The sequence below is a fragment of the Panthera pardus genome, unplaced genomic scaffold (assembly GCF_024362965.1).
Source record: "Panthera pardus isolate Hobbes unplaced genomic scaffold, ASM2436296v1 HiC_scaffold_24, whole genome shotgun sequence".
Taxonomy (NCBI): Eukaryota; Metazoa; Chordata; class Mammalia; order Carnivora; family Felidae; genus Panthera; species Panthera pardus.
Window position 1 is genome coordinate 136,755,338 of NW_026526810.1, and position 22,458 is coordinate 136,777,795.

General features: G+C 54.4%; 1 protein-coding gene across 1 annotated transcript; it reads left to right on the forward strand.

The window, feature by feature from the left end:
* The first annotated feature begins 394 nt into the window (after positions 1-394).
* Positions 395-1,705, forward strand: LOC109274603 (ras-related protein Rap-2c-like). The gene has a single exon (XM_019462322.2). The coding sequence runs from the start codon at positions 489-491 to the stop codon at positions 1,089-1,091; it is 603 nt and encodes a 200-aa protein (XP_019317867.1). The 5' UTR covers positions 395-488; the 3' UTR covers positions 1,092-1,705.
* The last annotated feature ends 20,753 nt before the right edge of the window (positions 1,706-22,458 follow it).

A 22,458-nucleotide genomic window follows, 5' to 3' on the forward strand; every position in this document is an offset into this window, starting at 1 on the left:
GAGCAGAGGGCAGGGACTGTCGGAGAGGCCCCAGCTTGTCGTCAGGTGGGGTACGGGAGGGAGGCCGAGCAGGGCCCGGCAGCCTGGGGACCCGCCGTGAGCGAGGTCGGAGGGGGGGCGGGGGGGAGGGGAAGGAGAGGTCTGGGACGTGGAGCTGGTGGGTAGGGCGGCGCCGGATCGCCCCGGGCCGGAGGCGGGCCAGACAGTGGGGTAGGGAGCGGGGCGAGAGGCGCGCGGGGCCCGGCCTCCCGGGACCCCCGTCTGGGCTGGGGGAGTTCTTCTCCGCCCGGCGGCAGCCGGCCTCCGCGCGCCCGCCCTCCGGGCCCCTTCCTCGCCTCCGCGTCCCGCCCCGGCCCCCGCCCCGCCCCTCCCCTCCTCCCCTCCTCCCCTCCTCTCCCCTCCTTCCCTGCCCCCTCTCCCCGCCCCCGCCTCCGCGCGCCATTCCTCGCCGTCCTCCGGCCGTGCGCCCCGCCAGCCGCGTCTCGGCCATGGCAGGCCCGGGGCCGCGACCCGCCAAGGGCTACCGGGTGGTGCTGCTCGGGAGCGTGGCCGTGGGCAAGACGGCGCTGGCCACGCAGTTCGCCTGCGGCAGCTTCCCGGAGCAGTGCGAGCCGTCGGTGGAGGAGCTCTTCAGCAAGGTGATCGAGGTGAACGCGGCGCCCGCCCTGCTGGAGATCGTGGACACCGTGGGCGCCGAGCACCTGGTCACCCTCAAGGACCTGTACATCAAGAACAGCGACGGCTTCGTGGTGCTCTACAGCGTGTGCAGCGAGGCCTCGTTCGAGGCGGTGCGGCCGCTGCGGGAGCGCATGGGCCGGCTGCGGGGGCCCAAGGCCGTGCCGCTCGTGCTCGTGGGCACCAAGGCCGACCTGGACGCCGAGCGCCAGGTGCTGACGGCGCGGGGCCGCGCGCTGGCCCGCGAGTGGCGGTGCCCGTTCCTGGAGGTCACGGCCAAGAGCAAACTGATGGTGGACCAGGTGTTCACGCAGGTGGTGCGCGAGGTGGAGGCCCTGGCCCCGCCCGAGGAGCGGGCCCCGCCGCTCCCCACCAATGCCCAGGACACGTGGCCCTCGGAAAGATTCATTGGCTGACGCGCAAAGGTGACTTTTTAGTGTGTTCGGCGCGTTGCTGATTTCTGAAGCTCAGTCCTCCTTCCCTGCCTTTTTAAAGAAAGTTTTCCGGCCCAAGACAAGTGATGATGGCTTCTGTGTGGGAACTCAAACCAGCGCTTTGGACTGTTGGCCTGAAAACTTGGCCACTTTGTTTACCTCTTACAGGGCTCTAGGACACCCAAAATCCGTATTGTTTTCCTGGATGGAGAGTCCCAGCCTTTTCTTCACATGGGATTTGTTACAGGATTCTCTTTTTTTCCCCCTTTTGATCATTAATGCCTTCGAATGCACCAGACCTTTGAAATTGATTGAGGAACATGAACTAAAGACTTTAAGCCTTGGATTCTGTGAGGTTTTCATGTGTTTCCCTCTCATCCGCAGCCTTGCATTACAGCAGTAATATTTTCCTCTCTGTGTATTTCTAAATATAGTTATGACATACACAGCGTTGGTTTGAAAGGGATATTGTATACCCTGGGAGGGGAACACGTAACTGCTCACACACAGCTCAGCCTGCCTTCAGCTCTGTAATTGACATCTAGTCGATTTTGAATCTGTACACTGAGTGAAAATAAAGTGATTTTGAAAGGTGATAGTTTTAAATATCTGTCTCTCTAATACTTAAAGCTACAGTTTCTACAGTTTGCACGCACGGTCTCTGCTCCTAAGCTGTTTCCCAGGAAGCACGTTAGGAACCAGAGGGAAAATGGCCGCATCTGGTATGTGTTTCTTGTTGCCAGCGTAGGTGTATTTTTGTCTCTGCATGGTTTACAGTGACATGGGGACTCTAGGAGAAGCAAACCGTGTTTGAGTCTTCTTGTATAGTTTTCACATAACGTGGCAAGAAAAGTTTTCTTGCACCCGTTTAAAAACATTATGGTTTTGTAATTTGAAGAATTTGCCTGTGGTATGAGTTGCGTGCGCTTTATTTTCATGATAACACATTTTTCAAATTTAGGAACCTAGCCTTACCACTTAAACGTCCTTCTAAAAGAAAGTAACAAGAAAAACAAAATTAAATAAACAAGAATGCTCAAAACTATGCCAGGGATCTGAAAAAGTTCATTTTGTTACAGGGAAGTTATCTATACAGTGATGGTTATGCAGGCTCTGGGAGCTTTATTTATATTATATGTGTTGGGTGAACAGAAGGATGGGTTTTATTTTAACAGAAAAAGTGTAAGTGTGTTAGAGCCTGTCAGTGCCTGACAGCCAGTTCACCAGGGGAACGGGCTAGGCTGGGTGACACCTGTCTTTTATCTCTTCCTCTGTCCCTGGGCCCTGGCGGAGGGCGGGGGAGGGAGGTGTTGGGCACTTACTTGTGAAGCCTTGAAGTCCAGCCTATTCACTCTCTCCTCTGACCCTCTGTGTTCTGGGGTCATTCCTCCTGGCTGAGTTACCCACATCCCCCTCCAGGACATTGCAAACACAGGGAGGAGGGGAGGGGGTCCTGCAGAGTGGTGAAGGGTGGGGGAATACCTTCCTAGTCTCAGGTGTCTTCGTCCAAAGCTTCCTCTGCCCGAAAAGAGGCAAAAACCCAAGACTGTTACTGGAGTGGATGTTGGGCTGTGCAGAGAAAGCACGCAGGGCGTGAACAGTGTCCTGTCCCCAGCCATGAAAGCAGGGCCCCCGAGGACTGCAAGCTGAGTGACCCTCTGGGCCTGCCTGCCCCTGCTTCCCACCAGCCCTGTCTTTCTGACTCACCACCTGCTTGCACTGAGGCCTCCTGGGAGGTCTTGTGTCCCTGGATCCCTGTGCCTCTGGAAGATACGTTCAATCCAGGAAAAAATTCACAAATAGCCATTTCTTCGTTTAGATTCCTAGGACCTCCTCAGACCCTTCCACTCAGATCTACATTTTGGCTCAGAGCCCAGGATGTTCCTTGCTGACCGGTGAACATAACAAATACTCAGGCCCACACGATCGGCTCCTGGGACCTCAGGAATATGTTTGAAGCCGTTCTCTGCGCACGCAAGCGCGCACGCAAATACATGTAAAATTCAAGACCTACACACCCGATTTTCTTTCTCTTCCTACATTTCATGTGTCTAACTTCCATATGTCACACACAGTTGCCTGGAGTCCCTCTGGAGTCAAGTGCAGTCTAACTAGAGTGAACTTGAAGCAGCAGATATGACTGCTTGTCAGGTCCGGGTGCCGTGGTCCATGGAGGCACTGCCTGGTGGGGGCGGGGCGGGGGGGGGGGTACCTGAAACGGGCAGCCTAACTCACCAGCCTGCAAATGGTGTTACCATCTCAGGTCATTCACAGCTGGGACCTGGGCTGGGGGCCACGTGCGTGCGTGCTCAGCATAACTGGGGCACGTGAAACTGGTTTCCCAAGTGGCTGTGACATTCCCATGCCCTCCGGCATCCGATGCCCGTAAATGCCCTGCAGCTCAGAGCACCTGCAGCCTCCCTTCTGGCCCGTGTGTTGTGGGTTCGTCTGTATCGTTCAGATCGCTGGTGATGCTGAGAATTCTCTGGGAGGGTTTCAAATGACATTCGATTTCTTCTCCAGTGAAATGCCTGTTCTTTTCATCAGCTTTTAAAATTGTGTAATCTGTCCATTTCTTCTTGGTTCTTGGAGGTTTTACTCTGTCTCTGGGGTGGGCAGCCTCTGAGATGCCTCCAATGACCCCACCTCCTGGTACGCATGCCCTGTGTGACTGCCTCCCCTTGAGGGGGGGCAGGACCTAGTGACTCTCTTCTAGGGAATACAACAGGACAACAGTGATGGGAATGTCACTTCTGAGATTAAATTCCAAACCACTGACCTCTGCCCTGCTCAGCCTCCTTCAGAGCCCTTGTTCTGGAAAGGCAAGCTGCCGTGTTGGGACTAGCCTGGTGGAGACAGCCATGTGGCAAGGAACTACTGTCCCAACCGGCAGCTATTGAGGACCTGAGACCTGCCCACAGCTCCTAAGTGAGCTTGGGAGGGGGGACCCTTTCCCAGATGAGCCCTGAGATGAGAGCAGCCCCCGCCAAGCCCTCCCCACAGCCCGTGAGGGAGTCTGAGCGGAGCCCCGGCTGAGCCGCAGAGGCTCCTGACCCACAGACACTGTGAGATGGTGAGTGTGTATTGTTTTACGCCAGTAAGTTTTAAGGTGATTTGTCATGCAGCTACGGATAACTACTACAGCCGTTTGGTGCCTGGACTAGGGTGCCGATGGACAAATATCTGAACCAGGCCGTGGGCAGAGCCAGGTGGGATTCTGAGGAGTGTTAGGTAAGCACTGAGGCATCCTGGACAGGCCTTTAGTGGAAAGCTGGGCTTTGAGGACGCTGCCAGTGAGGGCGCACAGGGAGTGAGGAACGGGGGTCTTGTGACATAACGGCAGGAGCGTGGCCACCTTGTCATCTGCAGTTGTGTGGGGAGCAGTGTACCTGCTGCAATCCGGGAGCCAATGGGTAGATTTCCAGGCCGAGTGCAGAAGAAGCCGCCTGGCCTCTTCCTGTGCCTTATGGTTTCATTTGAGCAGAGAGACAGGCTGAAGACACTCGGGAAACTAAGAGGAACCGGTACCTGATAGTTGTCAAAATTCGCAGTTTCTCCAAAGGACAAAAGATGCTAAAATTAAGAAATGACTTCCCGGGGAACATCAAATCCAGGAGAACTGGTCTCAAATGAAGCCCGGGGCGCCTGGGTGGCTCAGTCGGTTAGGCGTCCAACTTCGGTTCAGGTCACGATCTCACGGTTCGTGGGTTCGAGCCCCACGTCGGGCTCTGTGCCGACAGCTCGGAGCCCGGAGGCCGCTTCAGATTCTGTGTCTCCCTCTCTCTCTGCCCCTCCCCCACTCACACTCTGTCTCTGTCTCTCAAAAATAAACATTAAAAAAATAAAAAAATATTTTAAATAAAAATGAAGCCAAGGGTGTGAGTACGTGAAGCCCTTTGTCAAGACCTCAGAAAGATCAAAGGTGACAACTCAGAGTACTGTTCAGTCACATGACGGGCCTGTTAGAAAGATGAAGCTGTACCCACAAATCCTCTCTCCCAAAGACAGGGCTCTGGGAAACCTCAGCAGTGCCCCTCAGCCATCTCAGGAGGAGCCCAGCTTAGAGCAGGTTCATCTCAAAGAGCTTTGTGGGTGCGTCTTCTCGCTAACGGAGCGAGCCCAGTCCCCAAACAGATTTGTGCCCGGATCTTTTCTATTACAGAGTTAACCCCAAATCACAGGATACCCACAAAGTTTTTGAGAAAAAGTTTATCAGTCCAAACACGACCTGTTTGGACTAAAAAAGGACAGAGCCATTCAAAATGAAAAGAGACTTTGGACACCCACACCCCCAGGCCGCACAATTTTACTGGAAGGAAGCAGGCTGAGAAAACTGGTTGCAACATGTGCTTTCTTTAAAAAAGGGGTGGGGGGGGGAGTGGATGTTCAGAGGGCAGAATAAAGAGGTCAGAGGACAGAGCTCAAAGCAGTGGAGGATTATTTCTAGGACGTAAGACCTAATCTGGGGCACCTGGGGGGGGGGGCAGTCGGTTAAGCATTGGACTCTTGGTTTTCAGCTCAGGTCATGATCCTGTGGTTCTCAGGATCGAGCCCTGCATCGGGCTCTGCGCTGATGGCATGGAGACTTCTTGGGATTCTCTTTCTCTGCCCCTCCCACACTCAGTATGCTCTCTTTTTCAAGATAAATGAATAAACTTAAAAAAAAAAAAAAGACCTAATCAAAGAATTTCTTGGCTGGGTTTCACAGTTGCTATGACCAGCGACTCCTTCGTGTTCCTCACTGGCCCCTGTCTGAGCAGGAGGGTCGGGAGAAGTTACCCCACGTCAAGTCTACCACTGTATGCTGTGGTGTGTGTGGCAGGGGTGAGCTAGCCAACCTGGATCTACAGACCAAGAGAAACTGTGTTTGAGGAATGGCCCTAGAGGAGCCTCGTCCTCACCTAGACTTGATTTCAATGGCATGACTGTGAAATTTAAGATGATCAAACATAGATTATATTACTCCATTTTATAATATTAAACCAACCTTGCATTCCTGAGATAAACTCCAATTGGCTGTTATTTGATATAAATATTTATACATTTGATGAATTGACTTTGCTAAGATTTTATTCCGTATTTTTGCATCTTTGTTCATGAATGAGACTTGCCTATACATTTTTTTTTATACTGCCCTTGTTTGCTTTGGTAGCAATAGGCTAACACATACATACATACACACACACGCACGCACACACACACACACACATCTAGTTGGGGAGTAGTCCTTCTTTTTATATTCTCTGGGAGGTTCTGTGTAAGATTGGAATTATCTGTTCTTTTGACATTTGGTAGATATTGCTTGAAAATGCATTATTTTGAAAAAAATATACAGTGTCTTTAATGGTTATAGGTTTTAAACTTTCTTCTTAATTTAGTTTCCCAGTTTGTATTTCTTTAGGGACCTATATCCTGTCTTTTCAAATGAATCTACAGAAAATATTAATAACAAAGATGCCTGGGTGGCTCAGTCAGTTGAGCATCCGACTCTTGATTTCAGCTCAGGTCATGATCTCACTGTTCGTGGGATGGAGCCCCGCATCAGGCTCTGTGCTGACAGCATGGAGTCTGCTTGGGATTCTCTGTCTCCCTCCCTCCCTCTCTGCCCTTCCCCTGCTTGCACACATTCTCTCCAGAAAGAAATGAACTTTAAAAAACACTTTAAAAAATCGTTCATAACGACCTCTTAGACAGGATTGTTAATAACTGTAGCATCTCAGATTACCTTCTCTGCTTTTTCGTAATATTGGTTTCTTCTGCCCTTTCTCTACCTCTACCTCTGGCTCACTCCACCAGTCACGGAGGAAGAGCTTGATGGAGTCTCAGAAGCAGACTTGAGGAGTTTAGTGTGCAAGATGCTCACTAAGACATGTCTTTGGGAACAAGACCTATGGAAGGCAGGGGAACATGGCAGGAAGGCAGGAGAGGTTGAGCGTCAGCGCAGCCCTGGCGAGGGCCTTAGCCAGCCTCCCGGGGATCTCTGGGCCTAGACCTGCCCTTCACCTGCTCTGAGTTGAGTAAAGACAGCCAAGTCTTTACACCCTCCCCTCAGATCAGTCATTGTCCATGGGAAGTCCCCAAGAAAGGGACTGCTCTCTATAGCTGAGACGGTCCCTAAAGGGGCCCACAGCTGAAGTCTTGTCAACTAACAGCCCTCCTGGCAACTGAGGCAACAACCCTGTTGAAGGGGAATCTGGGCAGTACATCCACAGTCCATCATGGCAGCGGCAGAGTGGGTGAGTCACATCTTTATTTTCCTTGGTCTGCTTTCAGTCTAGCTAACTCATGCCACATAACCGGCAAGGAAGAAAATATCCACGGCTGTTACGGTCATTGTAACTGGTCCTGAGGCCATAGTTGAGTTTTGAATTGTGATAAAATACACATAACACAAAATTTACCATCTTAGCCATTTTTAAGTGTATAGTTCGGCAGTGTTAGGTATATTTACATTATTGTACAACCCACCCCCGGAAGTTTTTCATTTGTAAAACTGATACTCTATATGCATTAAACAATCACCTCCCCCAGCCCGGCACCTACCATTCTGCTTTCTGGTGCTCTGAATCTGACTCCTCTAGGGACCTCACAGAAGTGGAATCAGACGATGTTCATCTTTTTTGTGACTGGCTTATTTTACTCAGCATAATGTCCTCAAGGTTCATCCACATTGTGGCACGTGACAGAATTTTCCTTCTTTTCAAGGCTGAATATATTCTCCTGTGTGTATATACCACTGTGAGCTTATTCATTCACCTCTCAATGGACACCTGGACTGCTTTGACCTTCTGGCTACCATGAATAATACTGTTCTGGACATGGGGGTGCAAATATCTCTTTGAGACTCTTTGGATATACACCCGGAAGTGGAGTTGCTGGATCATATGCTAATTCTAGCTTTAATTTTTTGAGAATTACCATACAGTTTTCCACAGTGGCACATTTCCACCAACACCAACAGTGCACAAGTGTTCCAATTTTCCACAGCCTCACACCACTTGTGATTTTCTGTTTCTTTTTTCATAATAACCATTCTAGTAGGATCATATCTCATTGTGGTTTTGACTTGTATTTCCCTAATGATGAGTGATGTTGAGCATCTTTCCACGTGCTCATTGGCCATTTGTATCTCTTCTTTGGAGAAATGTCTATTCAAACTCTTTGCCCATTTTGAAATCAGGTGGGTTATTTTGTTGTTAAGTTTTAGGAGTTCTCTATATATTCTGGACATTAATGTCTAATCATTAATGTCTTATATGATTTGCAAATATTATTTTCCATTCTGTAGGTTGTCTTTTGATATTTATACTTTTTTTTTTTTTTAAAGAAAGAGTGAGAGCGGTAGAGGAAGAGAGAGAGAATCCCAAGCAGGCTCTACACCCAGTGTAAAGCCCAACATGGGGCTCGATTCCATGATTCCATGGAGATCACCACCCAAGCCGAAATCAAGAGTCAGATGTTCAACCAACCGAGCCCCCCAGGGGCCCTGATATATATATATATATATATATATATATATATATATATATACATTCGATATACAAATAATGCTATACAAAACATTTTTTGATAATGTCTTTTCATATGCATACAAAATATTAACACTTTCATGAAGTCCAGTTGTCCAGTTTTTCTTTCGTTGCCCTTGCCTTTGGCATCGCATCCAAATCATTGCCAAATCCAAAGTTGTAAAGGTTTTGACCTATGAAAACACAGGTTTGGGTCCATTCTATTCCATGGTCTATGTTTGTCTTTATGCCACTACCACACTATTTTGGCTACCAAAGCCTTGTAATGGTTTTCAAATCAGGAAGTGTGTCTTCCTGATCTGTTGTCCTTTTTCAACATTGGTTTGTCTATTTGGGATCCCTTGAGATTCCATACATATTTTAGGATGGGTTTTTCTCTTTCCGCAGAAAATGCCATTGAGATTTTGATAGAAATTGCCTTGGCTTTGTAGATTGCTTTGGGTGGTGCAGACACCTGTATAGCCTTCAATCTTCCAGTTCGTGACCATGGGACCTTCTTCCATTATCTCTGTGTCTTCTTTCAGCAATGTTTTGTAGTCTTCATTGTACAAGTCATCTACCTCCTTGCTAGGTTTATTCCTAGTATTTTATTCTTTCTGATGCTATTGCAAATTGTGTTCTTAGTTTCCTTTTGGATAGTTGGCCATTGTTAGTGTATAGAAATGCAATCAATTTTTGTGTGTTGATTTTTGTATCCTATAGCTTTCTGAACATATTATCTCTAACAGTTTTTTTTTTAATGAAATCTTTAAGGTTTTCTGCACTTAATATATCCATGTATATGTCTGTCATCTGAGAACAAAGATAATTTTATTTCTTCCTTTCCAATTAGTATGCCTTTTTTTTCTTGCCCAATTGCTCTGGCAAGAACTTCCAGTTATGAATAGAAGTGGCGAAAGCATGCATCATTGCCTTCTTCCTGATCTTAGAGGAAAAGCTTTCAGTTTCTCATCACTGAGTACGATGTTCCCTGTGGGCTGTTCCCATATCGCTTCTATTGTATTTAGCTTCCTGTATTTCTGGTTGGTTGAGTGTTTTTATCATGGGTGGACATTGAATTTTGTCCAGTAATTCTTTTTGCATCAAGTGAGATGATCATGCAGGGTTTTTTCCCCTTCATTCTGGTAACATGATGAATTACACTGATGGCCTTTTTATGAGGAACTTCTCTTGTATCCAGGAATAAATCCCACTTGGTCACAGTTTACAAACCCTTTAAAGTGTTGTTGAATTCTGTTTGCTGGTATTTTGTTGAGGGCATAATCGATATTTCCCCCCAGTTTTATTGGGATATAACTGACATGGAACCTGGTGTAAGTGTAAATTATACAATGTGATGGCTTGACACATGTGTATACTACAAAATGATCAGGTTAGTTAACATATCCTTCACCTCACCTAATTACCATTTTTGCTGTTGTTGTGATGGGAGCATTTAAGACCTACTCTCTTAGCGACTTTCAGGCATGATTTTTCTAAATTTCTTCTTCCATTACCTATTCCCTGTTTTATTTCCCCTTAGCCGGGACCTTGGCTGGTTGGAGGTTTTCATCTAGTAGTAGGATCCAAACATACCCAAAGGATCTGAATTCTCAGCAGTTTCCTGCCAGTTTTGGGTTGACATTGTTTTCTGATAACCTTTCACAACTGGAATGGAAGTACCAAGAGGTGCCCCCAAGAAACCACTTAGTTCCTGGGAATAATAGCTACAGGAGCCAGTTCCTTGACCACCCTTTGACTCGCAAACTCCCGTATTCTGGCTTTGGGAAAAACAGCACTCCATATAAGTAACTGTACTATGACTATAATTGAGATAACGTCACAACCTGTGAGATGGAGTCCCATCTTTTCGGACTGTGCTAAAAGGAGTCCTCAGGAGGTCATTCAACCTACCAGGTCACTGCTTCCGGATGAGTGCATCAAAGACCAGTGGGTTTCATGTGCCTAGCCCACTGCTTCACATTTTTTTTTTGCTGTAAAATTACTCTCTACATCAAAGAAACGATCCGTGGGCTACAATAAAGGTCCACAAGGCATACTGTAAGTCTGTGGGGGGCAGTGCTTCCAGGGCGTTACAGGCAGTGAAAGCAGATCCACATCCAGAAGAAATGTCTGTTCCCGTGCAAACTGCTGCTCCTTCCACGATGGAAGAGATCTAATGTAATCGATCCTCCACCCAAGTGACTGGCCGTCCCCCCAGGAAATATCAGGGGCTCACCATTAGTCTCTGCTCTTGGGGGTTAAATTCCCAACTGGGATGGTGTCCATGTCAGACTCGGTGAGGCCAAGTCCATGGGTTGGACTTTGATGTTGAGCCCACGCCTGGCCCCCATCCCTGCCTCCTTGGCCACTCTGTACGTGGGCTCACTGAACAAGCACGTGGCTGGCTGGCTAAGGAGACTGGCTGCTGGGCACAGAACGGACTGTCCCGTCCAACCGATTCCTGAGAGTCTCGTCTGCAGTAGATGCCTTTTGACGGGTACTCACAGCGTGGCAAAGTATCTGCACAGCTCATGCCTCCCCAGAGCGGTCCATCCTCTTATGCCTTTCCCAGACCGCCTCATTTCCGGTCTTGCAGTGTGGTTTTCTCAAGGCTCTGGTGATCAAGCCAAGCCATTAATAACTGCCCATGAGTCAATATAGAGCCATACTATTTCTGGCTTTCAGAACAGGCTCCGTGCTTGAAGTAATGGGGGCTTCTCCTTCCTCTCTGTCCTTTCGGGCCACCCCTAAGTGGGACTGTAGGGCTTGAGCCGTCCCTTCCGCGCCATTTGTAAACCAGGATCGAGGTTTTTCCTTCTCAGTCAATTAGTCATAGAGACCTCCCTGTGAGGTCATAGGTTTGGACTGTGGGTGAGGAGACAACGTAGCGGGAGTAGGTGGGAGACGCAGCCCATCAGCACATTTGACAGACTTTTCAGTTTTAGTGTTTTGTTCTTTTTTAATGTTTATTTATATGTATTTATTTTGAGAGAGAGCATGCATGTGAGAGTGTGGGAGGGGCAGAGAGAGAGGGAGAGAGAGACTCCAAGCAGGCTCTGCACTGTCACTGCAGAACCAACCCCGTGCCGGACTCCATCCCACAAACCATGAGGTCGTGACCGGAGCGGAAACCAAGAGTCGGACACTCAACCGACTGAGCCACCCAGACGCTCCCAGACTCTTAGATACACGGTGCACTGAAAGCAGTTTTACCAAATGTCTTGCTGTAAGAGCTCAGGGCTCCCCAGCCTCCCAGCCTGCATATATGCCTATTTTCTTGTTTCGAGAGAGAAAAGCAGCCCCTGACCCGGGGGGAGTGGGGGGGGGGGGGGGTGGGGGGGGGTGCCGGCCTGACCCTGGTGGCGAGACCATGGCGTTCTCCTGCTGAACATAAATGGTCTCAGAGGAACTGACGTCAGCCAGATAAGACCATTCTGTGACCTTGATGGATCAAAACCAACAAGAACAATCTGCGATCACGGCTGAATCCAGGCGGAAATATGAACGATTTCGAAACCACAAAGTGGCCAAACCCTCTCCCTCTCGTGGTTACTGTGAGTGATGGCTGCTTTTTCACCTGTTACAGCTGACCCTTCAACAGTGTGATGCTTTGGGGCACTGACACCCCACGGTGCAGTTGAAAATCTGTACATAACTTCTGACTCCCCCAAACCCAGCAACTCAGCTGCTGCTAGCCTGCTGTTTACTGGAAGCCTTACTGATGACGTAAACAAGGCACATTCGGTATGTTGTATGCAGTATTGTATTCTTACAATAACGGAAGCCAGAGAAAAGAAAATGTTATTAAGAAAATCATAAGGAAGAGAAAATACATTGGTAGCGATGGGCTGCAGTTGCTACAAATATCCACATATAGGGGCGCCTGGGTGGCTCGGTCGGTTAAGCATCAGACTTCAGCTCAAGGTCATGATCTCGCAGTTGACGATTTGGGCCCCGAAACGGGCTCTGTGCTGACAGCTCAGAGCCTGGAACCTGCTTCGGATTCTGTCTCTCTCTCTCTCTCTCTCTCTCTGCCCCTCCCCTGCTCACACTTTGTCTCTCTTTCAAAAATACGCAAGCATTAAAAAAAGGAAAATATCCACGTATAAGCGGACCCTTAGAGTTCAAACCTATCTTTTTCAGCCTTCCTTCCTTCTAGATAAGATTTATTATGATATTCAGTCATGCAATGTCCCCCACTTCTTGACAGTGTCCATTCTCAAGCAAAGTCTGCTTTCTTGAACTTTACTAAAATTACCTCCTCCAAGCCCGAATCCAAGTGCTTTCTAGCACCTTCCCACTGAGACACCCCATGGGCGCCCATGGTATGTGCTCCCCTCACTTGCCCAACAACAGGTGCGTTCCTGTGGTCTTGAGCTAGTGGACCCTGATACCACCCGTGCCTCGTACGTGGCATTAAGGCCGCGTCATTTCCAGCAGCAAATCCTGTGACAGGCAGGGTACGGGTTCTGGGTAATCTAAGCAGGGGTTGATTTAGCAGACATAATCAGCTGCTTACAAAACTTCTGCAAGAGTTGGAGGGACGGGCTCTGAGCGGCTTGGGGGCGGGGAAGTGTTGGACCCCTGAACCTGGCCCCGGAGTCAGGAGTTTACAGAACAGCCCGAGTGACCATCCTGGGCTCTGGCCCCCAAACAGAGCGGCTGCTGCTGCCGCCCCGGCATCTAGGTAGCTGGGAGGAGACACTGGATGGAACCTGCTCGGAAAGTCTCCACCTCTTCGTGGCCTTCCCTTCGTGACCTTGTCTGTAGCAAAGAGTGAGCAGTGGGGACACGGCCGCCACCCCTTTCCCCCTTCCAATCCGCAGGGAGGGGGCGCACGGTGGGCAGAACCACACTCCCACCCAGGTCTGAGATGCAGGGGGCAGGGCACAGGCAGTTGTTAGCAGCTCCCTGAAGGTGGCCCTGAGTGGCTGCCTGCCCACTTCTGGAACTTTCTCTTTCCTTCTTTTTCTTCTTCTTCTCCTCCTTCTTCTTCTTCTTCTTCTTCTTCTAACAAAACACATTTTTTAATCTGACTCCACTGGGTCTGAACTTGTGACATGCTCTAGCTTGCTCCTCCCCTTGACCTTGAGAGGGGTGAAACCCTGGCTGCTTCCTTTCCCTTCGGGTTCCTCTCTAACTCTGACTCTTTCCAGCCCTGGGGAGCCTCCCCAGCCAGGGCCCACCAGGAGGCGGCTGTCTTGAGCGAGCCCAGTGGGGTGCAGGCCCCTCTTGTCCTCCCTGGGGGCCCACTGAATAAGTCTGTCCTCTGTCCTCCCCCACAGGGTCCAGCAGCCCACCGGGGTCCTAAGGCCCGAGACCAGCCATCAGCTGTGACAGACATCGGCTCCTGGGGCTACTGGAGCCAACCTGTGGGAGTCCGGGGCCCGGGGTGGGGCTGGGGTGAGCGCTGTGGGGGCCACTCGTCAGGGGTGGCTTCAGGGGAAATGGGGCCAGATAGTCAGTCTGCAGGGAACGAAGGCCCCTGAGCTGTGTGAGGGTGTCTTAAAGAGGGAAGGTATTGGGTGCTGAGGAAGCCCTCATGGTGTCCTCCTTCCAATATCCATCCTGTAGGGGGTGAGCCCCTGGGCCCCGGACCTGGGCCTCTCAGATGGGCTCTGATGCCTTCTCAGAACCTCAACCCAGGATGTCAAGGGCTTCTGGAAGGAGACCCCTGAGCCTGTCACACTAGCCCCTTGTGAAGTTCGTGTCTGCCGTGGAGTTAGGCCTAGTCCCATCCGGGGGGGAGGGGGTGGGGAGGTGCAGCCCGCAGGCCAGGCCGGGAGAAATGGCTTCTTTGGAAATGGGATGCATTTTCCTGGATGTCGGTTGCTGCTTAGAGAGGCCTGGATCTGGAACACAAGGCAGTCACAGACCCCCACGCAGGGCAGGGCCAGAGCCAGGAGGAGCCCAGGACACAGGTCCCCTCCTGGTGTCTGTGCTTTGGCAGGGGTGGGGACAGCTCTGGGACAGACTCACCAGGGAAGCAGGAAGGCAGGGAAGGAGTCTCCTCTACGCTACACCTAGTGACAGTGAACTTCGCTGCCTCCAGGGTGATTCAGAGGGAGGGTTGTCTCCCCACCCGCTTCTGACAGGGGAGGTCCCCATCAGGGTGTAAGGTGACACCACTGGTGGAGGGGAGGGAGCTTGGGGGGGGGGGTGGCACACACAGCATGGGAGGAGGGAGGTGAGTCTGCTGGTTTCCAAGGCTTCCAACCCCTGGGAGGGATGGGACAGTGGCTCCCCGCTTTCAGCTGGGAGCTGAGGTTTTTGGTTTTGTTTTTCTGTTTTAGGAGGTGGGAGGGTGACGCCATCAGCTTATTTAAATGCGATATAAAATATTAACAGAGTTTCCTTGACAAACTTGTTTAGCTGTTACAGACCAAAACACTGGTGTGGGGTTTGTTTTATTTGGAAGCTCGCACTTTCTACAGCCGGTGCAGGAAGGACAAATCAACACAAACCAAAACTTTTTATTTATTATTATTATTATTATTTTTACGTGTATTTTATTTTTGAGAGAGAGAGAGACAGAGCATGAGCCGGGGAGGGGCAGAGAGTGAAGGAGACACAGAATCTGAAGCAGGCTTCCGGGCCTGAGCCGTCAGCACAGAGCCTGATGGGGGGCTCAAACTCACAAACCGTGAGATCATGACCTGAGTCGAGGTCAGACGCTTAACTGACTGAGCGAGTCAGGCAGCCCAAGTGTCTGACTCTTGATTTGAGCTCAGGTCATGATCTCACAGTTTGTGGGTTTGAGTCCTGCATTGGGCTCTGCACGGACAGCGTGGAGCTGGTTGAAATTCTCTCTCTCTGCTCCTCAACTGCTTGCTCCCCCCACCCTCTCAAAATAAATAAATAACCTCAATAAAATAAAATTAAAATGGATGCATATGGGTTGAAACAAACAATGGCAATTCATTTGCAATGAAAATAGTAACTGCCCTTATCCATGTGGGACAAGGTCACTAGGACACCTATGTGGAAGGCTGAGAGAGGCAGCTGACACAAGGACCTGCAGGCAGACAGACAGACTCCCCACTGGGCCTGCGCTGCTCAGGCGTCCCTAGATCCTTCTCTGCTCCTCGGACCGACCCGGGGGCCAGGGGAGCCTTTTTGGCTCTGCCACAACGAGCCCTGCTTGGGCAGGATTTGCTCATCACCAAGGTCAGGGACAACTAGAACTGACCTGGATTTCGGTCTGTCCTGCTGGCCCACAGCTGCTGGCCACGCAGGGGGTGAGGCCGCTGGAGAAGGTCCCCCCCCCCCCCCCCCATGACAAGCTGCCCCACAGACATCAGGCATAGGTCCACACCTGGACACTCCCCACATGTGTCCCCCATGGCCATCTCCCTGACTTCTGCCTCTATGACAAGAGGCCCAGAGAAGGGCTGTCCCTCCAGGGAGCCCCCTGGCACCAGGGGTGTTTCCTGTGGCATTTCTTCCTGATGCTGGGCTCTCCGTCCAGGGTCATTGCCTGGGAGTGAGGCATTGGTGACAAGGTCAGGTGGAGAAGCGGTCACCCTTGCTTCCTACTGGGAGCATCTCAAGGGGTCAAACACCCAGTGTCTGACCAAGTGTGCGCTTCCGGAACGACGAGTGGGGGAGAAGCAAAGAGGCGGCCGGATGGCCCCGGGGCTCGTCTCCCATAACCCGCTATGCGAAACGTCTCTTTCGGTTTCGTGGCCGCGGTGGCCCCTCCGCCAGCTGCTCACCGAGGGGCAGGGGGCCTTCGCCGTGGAGCCCGTGGGCCCTGCTTCGAAAGGGGGGGAGCCTGCGAGGAGCGCCCCCTCGGGGCCAGGCCGCCCACGGGGCACTCGGCCCTCCGGTCGCTCCCGGACGTGCAGGCTGGGGTGGGGAGGGGACCAGAGTCGCGGCCCCCTCCCCGCCCCCGGACACCGTGCTCCCCAGGCCGACCCTGCGCCTCCCGGCTCCTCCTGCGCCGCCACGCTTCCCGCGCCCCAGCCGCGCAGGGCTGAGGACCCCGGGACGGATCGGCCTCGCCAGGCCCGGGGACCCAGGGCGGGGCGCAGCCGGGGCGGAGGCGGCCCCCGGTCTCCGGATCAGCGCCCCCGTCGTCCGGCCCGGTGGCGCGTGTCCCCGCCCGGCCCCGGAAGGGTGGCGCCGCCACGTCCCCCGCGGGTCCCGCCCCCGTCCCGGCGTGGCGGCCGGAGGTGGCGCGGCCGGCGGGTCGCTGAGCGCGCCCCTGCGCCCCCGAGGCCCCGGGTCCCCATGTCCCGGGTCCCCCGTGTTCCCGCGTCCCCGCGTCCCCGCATCCCCTCTGGGGCGTCCCGGGACCGGCCTCGATGGCGTCGGGGCAGAGCACCGCCAGCCCAGAGGCTTCCTGATCCGGGACCGCGAGCAGGGCGCCGGCCCAGGTCCCCCCTGCGCTGTCGCAGCTGCCCAAGCTCGCCAGGACGGCTGCGCGCAGGACCTTCTCCAGAACCGGCTCCTTACCTGTGTCCTGGCTTGTGTCGGTCACGCACGCTCAGCGTCCCCACTGCTCCCAAGGCCTTCGCGGAAAGATTTCACGCAGAACACGTGGGGATCTGAAAGGACGGTGCCTGTGAAGCCTATGGAGGGGGTCCCTGGGGCCCCCAACCTGACTTGTTACGGGAGGGCGGGGCTGAAGGACCGCGATCACGTGTCCCCACGTTCCCCCAGAAGGGGACACCACTGTTCCCTCACATGCGCGGTGCCATGGGCTTGGTCTGGAGGTTTGGGAATCTCAGATTGTAGGCACTTGGACCCAACAGTTGGGCCGCCAACCCCTTGATTTGTGCCTGGAGCTCAACCTCCTTTACAGCGTAAATTCCGACCCGGAGACTTGACTTTCTGCGTTTGTACCCAGACGTTTGACCTGAGCCCAGCCCGGGTGGCGAGGGGGTTGCATGGTATTTCCGCACAGGAAAATTGAGGGCAAATGGTTTTCATTTTCTGTTCCGAATATTTGTCCTTGTGGGAATTATTCCAGCGCATCTCCCCCGTTTCCTTGCGACGCTGCCCTTGCCTCCTGGCTCTTTCCCCGGGAAGCACATTCCCAGGGGACACAGAGTCAGGTGGGGGCAGTTTCTGCAACATGCCCTTTGAGGAGGGTTGGCTTTGTCTTCTCCAGGGGAGCATTTCTCTGGAAGGAAACCCTTGGCCGCTGTGATGCCGCCCAGGCGTGGAAACCAAATGAAACCATATAGAGCAGATCGGCCTACTGTCTGGTGGCGGGAGAGAATTTCTGGGGGAAACTTCTAATGCACTGGAAGTCTTGCTGACTTTGGGTTGGGGTTTTCTTGTGCCCGTTTTACCCGCGGAAAGCCCTTCCCCGCAGGTCACCGCTTACAGCGACTCGGGTGGCTGTGGCTCAAGGGCGGTCGCTGGAAAACGCTTCCGGTGCATAACCGAAACAACTCAACAGGGGAGAGTTGAACGTTCATCGCTACGTCACTTTGTTAAAGGCGCACGCGAGTCACGGTTGTCAACGTGTGGCCGGTTCTGTCCTCATGGGACGGTCGCCCCCCTCCTAACGTGGAAACAAACACAGTCCCCACAGGTAAGCACGTCAGGAACCTTGTGACTGACGCCCTGCGAGACCTCAGTTCCCAGGGCAGGCAGGGGCTGTGGCCCTGGCCTTCAGGCCCTTCCCTCTCTCTTCACAGGACAGGGGACCAAGAGCCCCTCCCCACCCCCCCGATGAGCCCCGAACCTCCCATCTTCAGGGACCTCCCTGGACAGTGTCACCGCCACCCTGAGGCAGATCCCATCCCCCTTACTGGAGAGAAAGTCTTAATCCCCTGTAGGGGCACAGGCTGAGCTGACCACAGTTCTCCTGGTGGGCAGTGGGGCCTCGGTGGGGAGTCTCCTTCTGGAAGCCTCGGTCCGCCCCGACAGCAGAGCCCAGCCTGTGTCTGCGGTGGGCAGGGCACAGCACGGGGCTAGGTCCCCAGGCACAGACGACAAACGGTCCCGGCCCCGTCCATGCCCGGGCCTCGGCCGAGGACACAGCTGGACTCTGAGCCGTGTGGGGGGCCTCAGGCAGCACCCCTCCATGCCCCAGTGTGCCATTGGGCAGGTAAAACATGGGTCCCTCCCTGCCTGCAGGATGTGGGGCCAGAGCACGGGTACTGGGGAGTCTGCGGTCCTGGGGCCACGGTCAGAAAGCGTCCCTGCCCAGGCACCCCCTCCAGCCTTGACCACCAGGTCCCGCCTAGGCTCAGGCCTAGGGACAGAGGCCCTGCAGGGTCCTCTGTCCTTCTCTGCAGCCATGGGGCTGGGGCCCTGGACACAGGACCAGGTCTCTCTGTCTCCACCTGCTGGGCTGATACTGCCTCTGCCTTGCCTCCCCGTCAGCCTGGAGATCTTGGGGCAAGTGTCCTGTGAGCCAGCTCTTTGTCCCCAGGTGAGCACAGACCAGGCAGAGCTGGCTGGTGCTGGGGAGAGCCTCCCTCACTGGCCTCTGCCCAAACGCCACCCCACCCCCACCCAGGGCCCCTCAGGCAGTCCCCGGCTTCCCCCACCTTCCAAGGGAGGCCCTTCTGTCTGTGGCACAAAAATGAGGGGGTGTCTTCAAGAAATGTCCCAGGAAATGCAGGGATTCCTTGGCCATTCCCGATCCACTCTGGTGCTGGAACCGGGCCGGCCTTGCTCAGGGTCAGGGCTGCCTGGGCAGTGCACTTGGAGCCTGCCCCCACCAGCCTCCTGGGGACGGGGCGGGGGGGGGGGGGGGGTGGAGACCCAAAATTCAAGGGCAGATGAAGCGGGGAGCCTGCCAGGGAGCCTCAGACTGCGTCCCATGTCTCTCGTGCCCCCTCCTGTGCCTGGGACCCCTGCACCCCTGCCTCTGCTCCGAGCCCCTCCAGACCCCTTTCCTCTTGGGAGGTTTCCACCTGGGAATCATGACATATCACTCCCTTTGTCCTTTGATAAACTTTTGTCACCGGGACCTGAGGGAAGGCCCTTCTGTGTCCAACGCCCCTTCCCCTTTCTGCCCACGGCCCCTGCCAGGCACCCCTGCTCAGCAGCCCCACTCGGCCCAGCATCTGTCCCAGGAACCCAGCCCCTGACACACCCCCTGGGGCCCTGGTCCCAGCCTCCCACAGGCCTGGGAGGGGCCCACTCCGTGGTCTTCAGGCCCTTGGCTCCTCGGTCTCCCAGACTCGGTTCAAGTGTCCCTTCCTCACGGAAGCCTCTACCCTCCCCTGCGCCTGAGCCCCTCCCCACGGCTGCTCACAGGGAAGTCAGAAACCAGCTCAAGTCCAGCGAAAAGGACAACACAGCAGAGTGGGGTGTGAGGGGTGCGGGGAAAGCAGGGCCGAGGGGGTGCTGTGCGGTGAGCGCCGCGTGAAAACAGGGCAGCCAGGTCGCCAGGGGACCTGACTTCAGGAGTGAGAAGTACAGCCCAGGTTCAGGGTCAGGAGAAGGGAGGAGGTACACACGGAGGATGGAAAAATAGGGGAAAACCGGGAAGTGGAACCTACAGTTGGCTCCTTCAAAGAGCAGCAGACTTGGGGTGCCTGGGTGGCTCAGTCGGTTAAGCGTCCAGCTTCAGCTCAGGTCACGATCTCGTGGTCTGTGAGTTCGAACCCCGCATCGGGCTCTGGGCTGATGGCTCAGAGCCTGGAGCCTGCTTCCGATTCTGTGTCTCCCTCTCTCTCTGCCCCTCCCCCGTTCATGCTCTGTCTCTCTCTGTCTCAAAAATAAATAAAACGTTAAAAAAAAAGAGCAGCAGACTTGACAGACGTTTGACTGGATGGACTCAGAAAAACGGACTCAAATTAGAAAAGGAGGCATGAGAGAGGGGGCATCAGCACCGACCCCACAGAAACAAGGGGCCGTGGGAGGTCCAGGAGGAACGTGCGTAGGCCAACGAGGACGACCCTCGCGGGAAGGACAGAAGGCACAGCCGGTGCAGGAAGCCGTCCTGAGGGGTTTTCTTAGAGTTTCCACCAGTGGGAGCAGTTACACCACCGATGGGACGTGAAGGAAGAGAGGTGACAGGATCCTGGCAACTGGAGCAGGCACTGGGTCCCAGCGAGGTGACGGTCTGGGCGCCGCGCAGGGTGTCTCTCGACTAGACGGAGCACATGTGTTCCTGACGGCGAGGCTCCCGAGCCACAGCAAGGCTCTCGGAGCAGGCAAGTGTCACGTGGACCCGGGGCCACGTGGAGGACCTCAGCCCCACTCCCCTCCCCCAGATGGCCTCCCAGCACCTGGCCCCAGGCCCTCAGGGCTGGGGTCTCTGTTCAGGAGGCCCCTGGGGGTCTCGTCTGCCCCACCCCCCTACCCCGGCTTGGCCCAGCCAGCACTCTGCAGCGGGCCCCTGGCGTCCGTGCAGCCAGGAAGGGTGTACTCCAGGCGGGGTTCGGAAGGTGCTGAGAGCTGGGGGGTGGGGTGGGGTGGGCCTGGTGCTGAGCCCCCGGGTGTCAGCACCACTGCCCACTGGGGTGTGCACTAGGCAAGTCTGGGGCGAAGAGCCCCAACTGCTGCCACACCCCTGCCTGCCCTGATGTGGCTTCTGCAGGGAAGGGTGGGGCCGCCGGGGCCGCAGTCTCAGAGCCCTGCACACAGGAAGGAGCAGCACCCCACCGGGGAGGGACCCAGAATGGCCCAGCGAGAGGCACACGTGCTGAGCACCAGGAACAGGGGAGGCTGTGGGGGTGCTTGTCCAGGCGTCGAGAGGCCAGTGCGGGTGGGAGGGAGAGGCAAAGCCGAGGGCTTCCTGGAGGAGGTGGTGTCATCACAGCCAGGCCTGAGGGGCCGAGGCAGCCAGAGTGGCAGGGACGCGTCCAAGAGGGAAGGAGCCACGGGCAGGTTCCGGGACCCACAGAGCTGCTTTGCTCTGAAGAGAGGGGCCACGGGCTGGCCAGGACACCAGGCCACGTGGGTGGGCAGTCAGGGAGAAGACAGGAATGGACAGGCGAGAGGCGAGGCCTGAACTAGGGCAGGGCCCCAAAGGTGGTGGGGGAGAGGGGTTGGGGAGGAGGGAGCAAACAGCCCTGAGGTGGTGGTGGCCAGCTGGGATAGTGACCAGCACCCAGGTCTCGGGAGCCACCTTCCCTCTGCAGGCCCAGGTCCCAGAGTCTGGCCAGGAGCCACCCCCACAGTATGTTTAGACCAAACTCCCAGCCCAACGGGGACTCCCCAGCACGAGAGTGAGAAGGGGGACAGGCCAGGTCACTGCCCGAGTCTCCCAGGCCAAGCCTGCCTGGGTCCAGGCAAGTGGCTTCTGTGCCCCCGGACTCAGTCTGTGGGCCAGCAGGGAGGGGGGATGCCGTCCAGTGTTGGCATAGCAGGTGTTCCTTCTGAGCCCCCCAAAAACCCAAGAAAAGCAGGTCCAGGGTGGATGTGGTGGAGGTGGGGAACTGAGGTGGCAGCAATGTCCCAGGATGGGACAGACAGGACACCAGTGTCCCCATCTGGGCCTCAGTGTTCCCATCTCGGGTCAGGATGGGCCATGTGGTCCTTGGGTGGAGCCTGAGTGGACCTGCTGGGCGAGCTCTATCACCAACCCATTCTCCTCCCTATGTGAAGGGAGTCCTCCCCTGGGGTGGTCCACAACCTCCGGGACCCATGTCTGAATGCTTCGTGGGGCATCCGTCATGGTGGCTGGACCCCCGTCCTGCCTCCATGAAAGCACCTGGGCCCTCAGCGGGGCACAGCCCTGGCCTCTCACTCCTCCTCACAGGCCAGGCCTGGGCAAAGGTGTTCAAAGCTGGACCCCAGGATACTCCCCAGAAGATTCTAGGTGGAACCCTAGGTCTCCAGACTATGGAGGGGTCACGGGCATCCCCACACCCTCTTGTCCCCAGCACCTGGCAGGAGATGCATAGATCAGGCCCCAAGGTCAG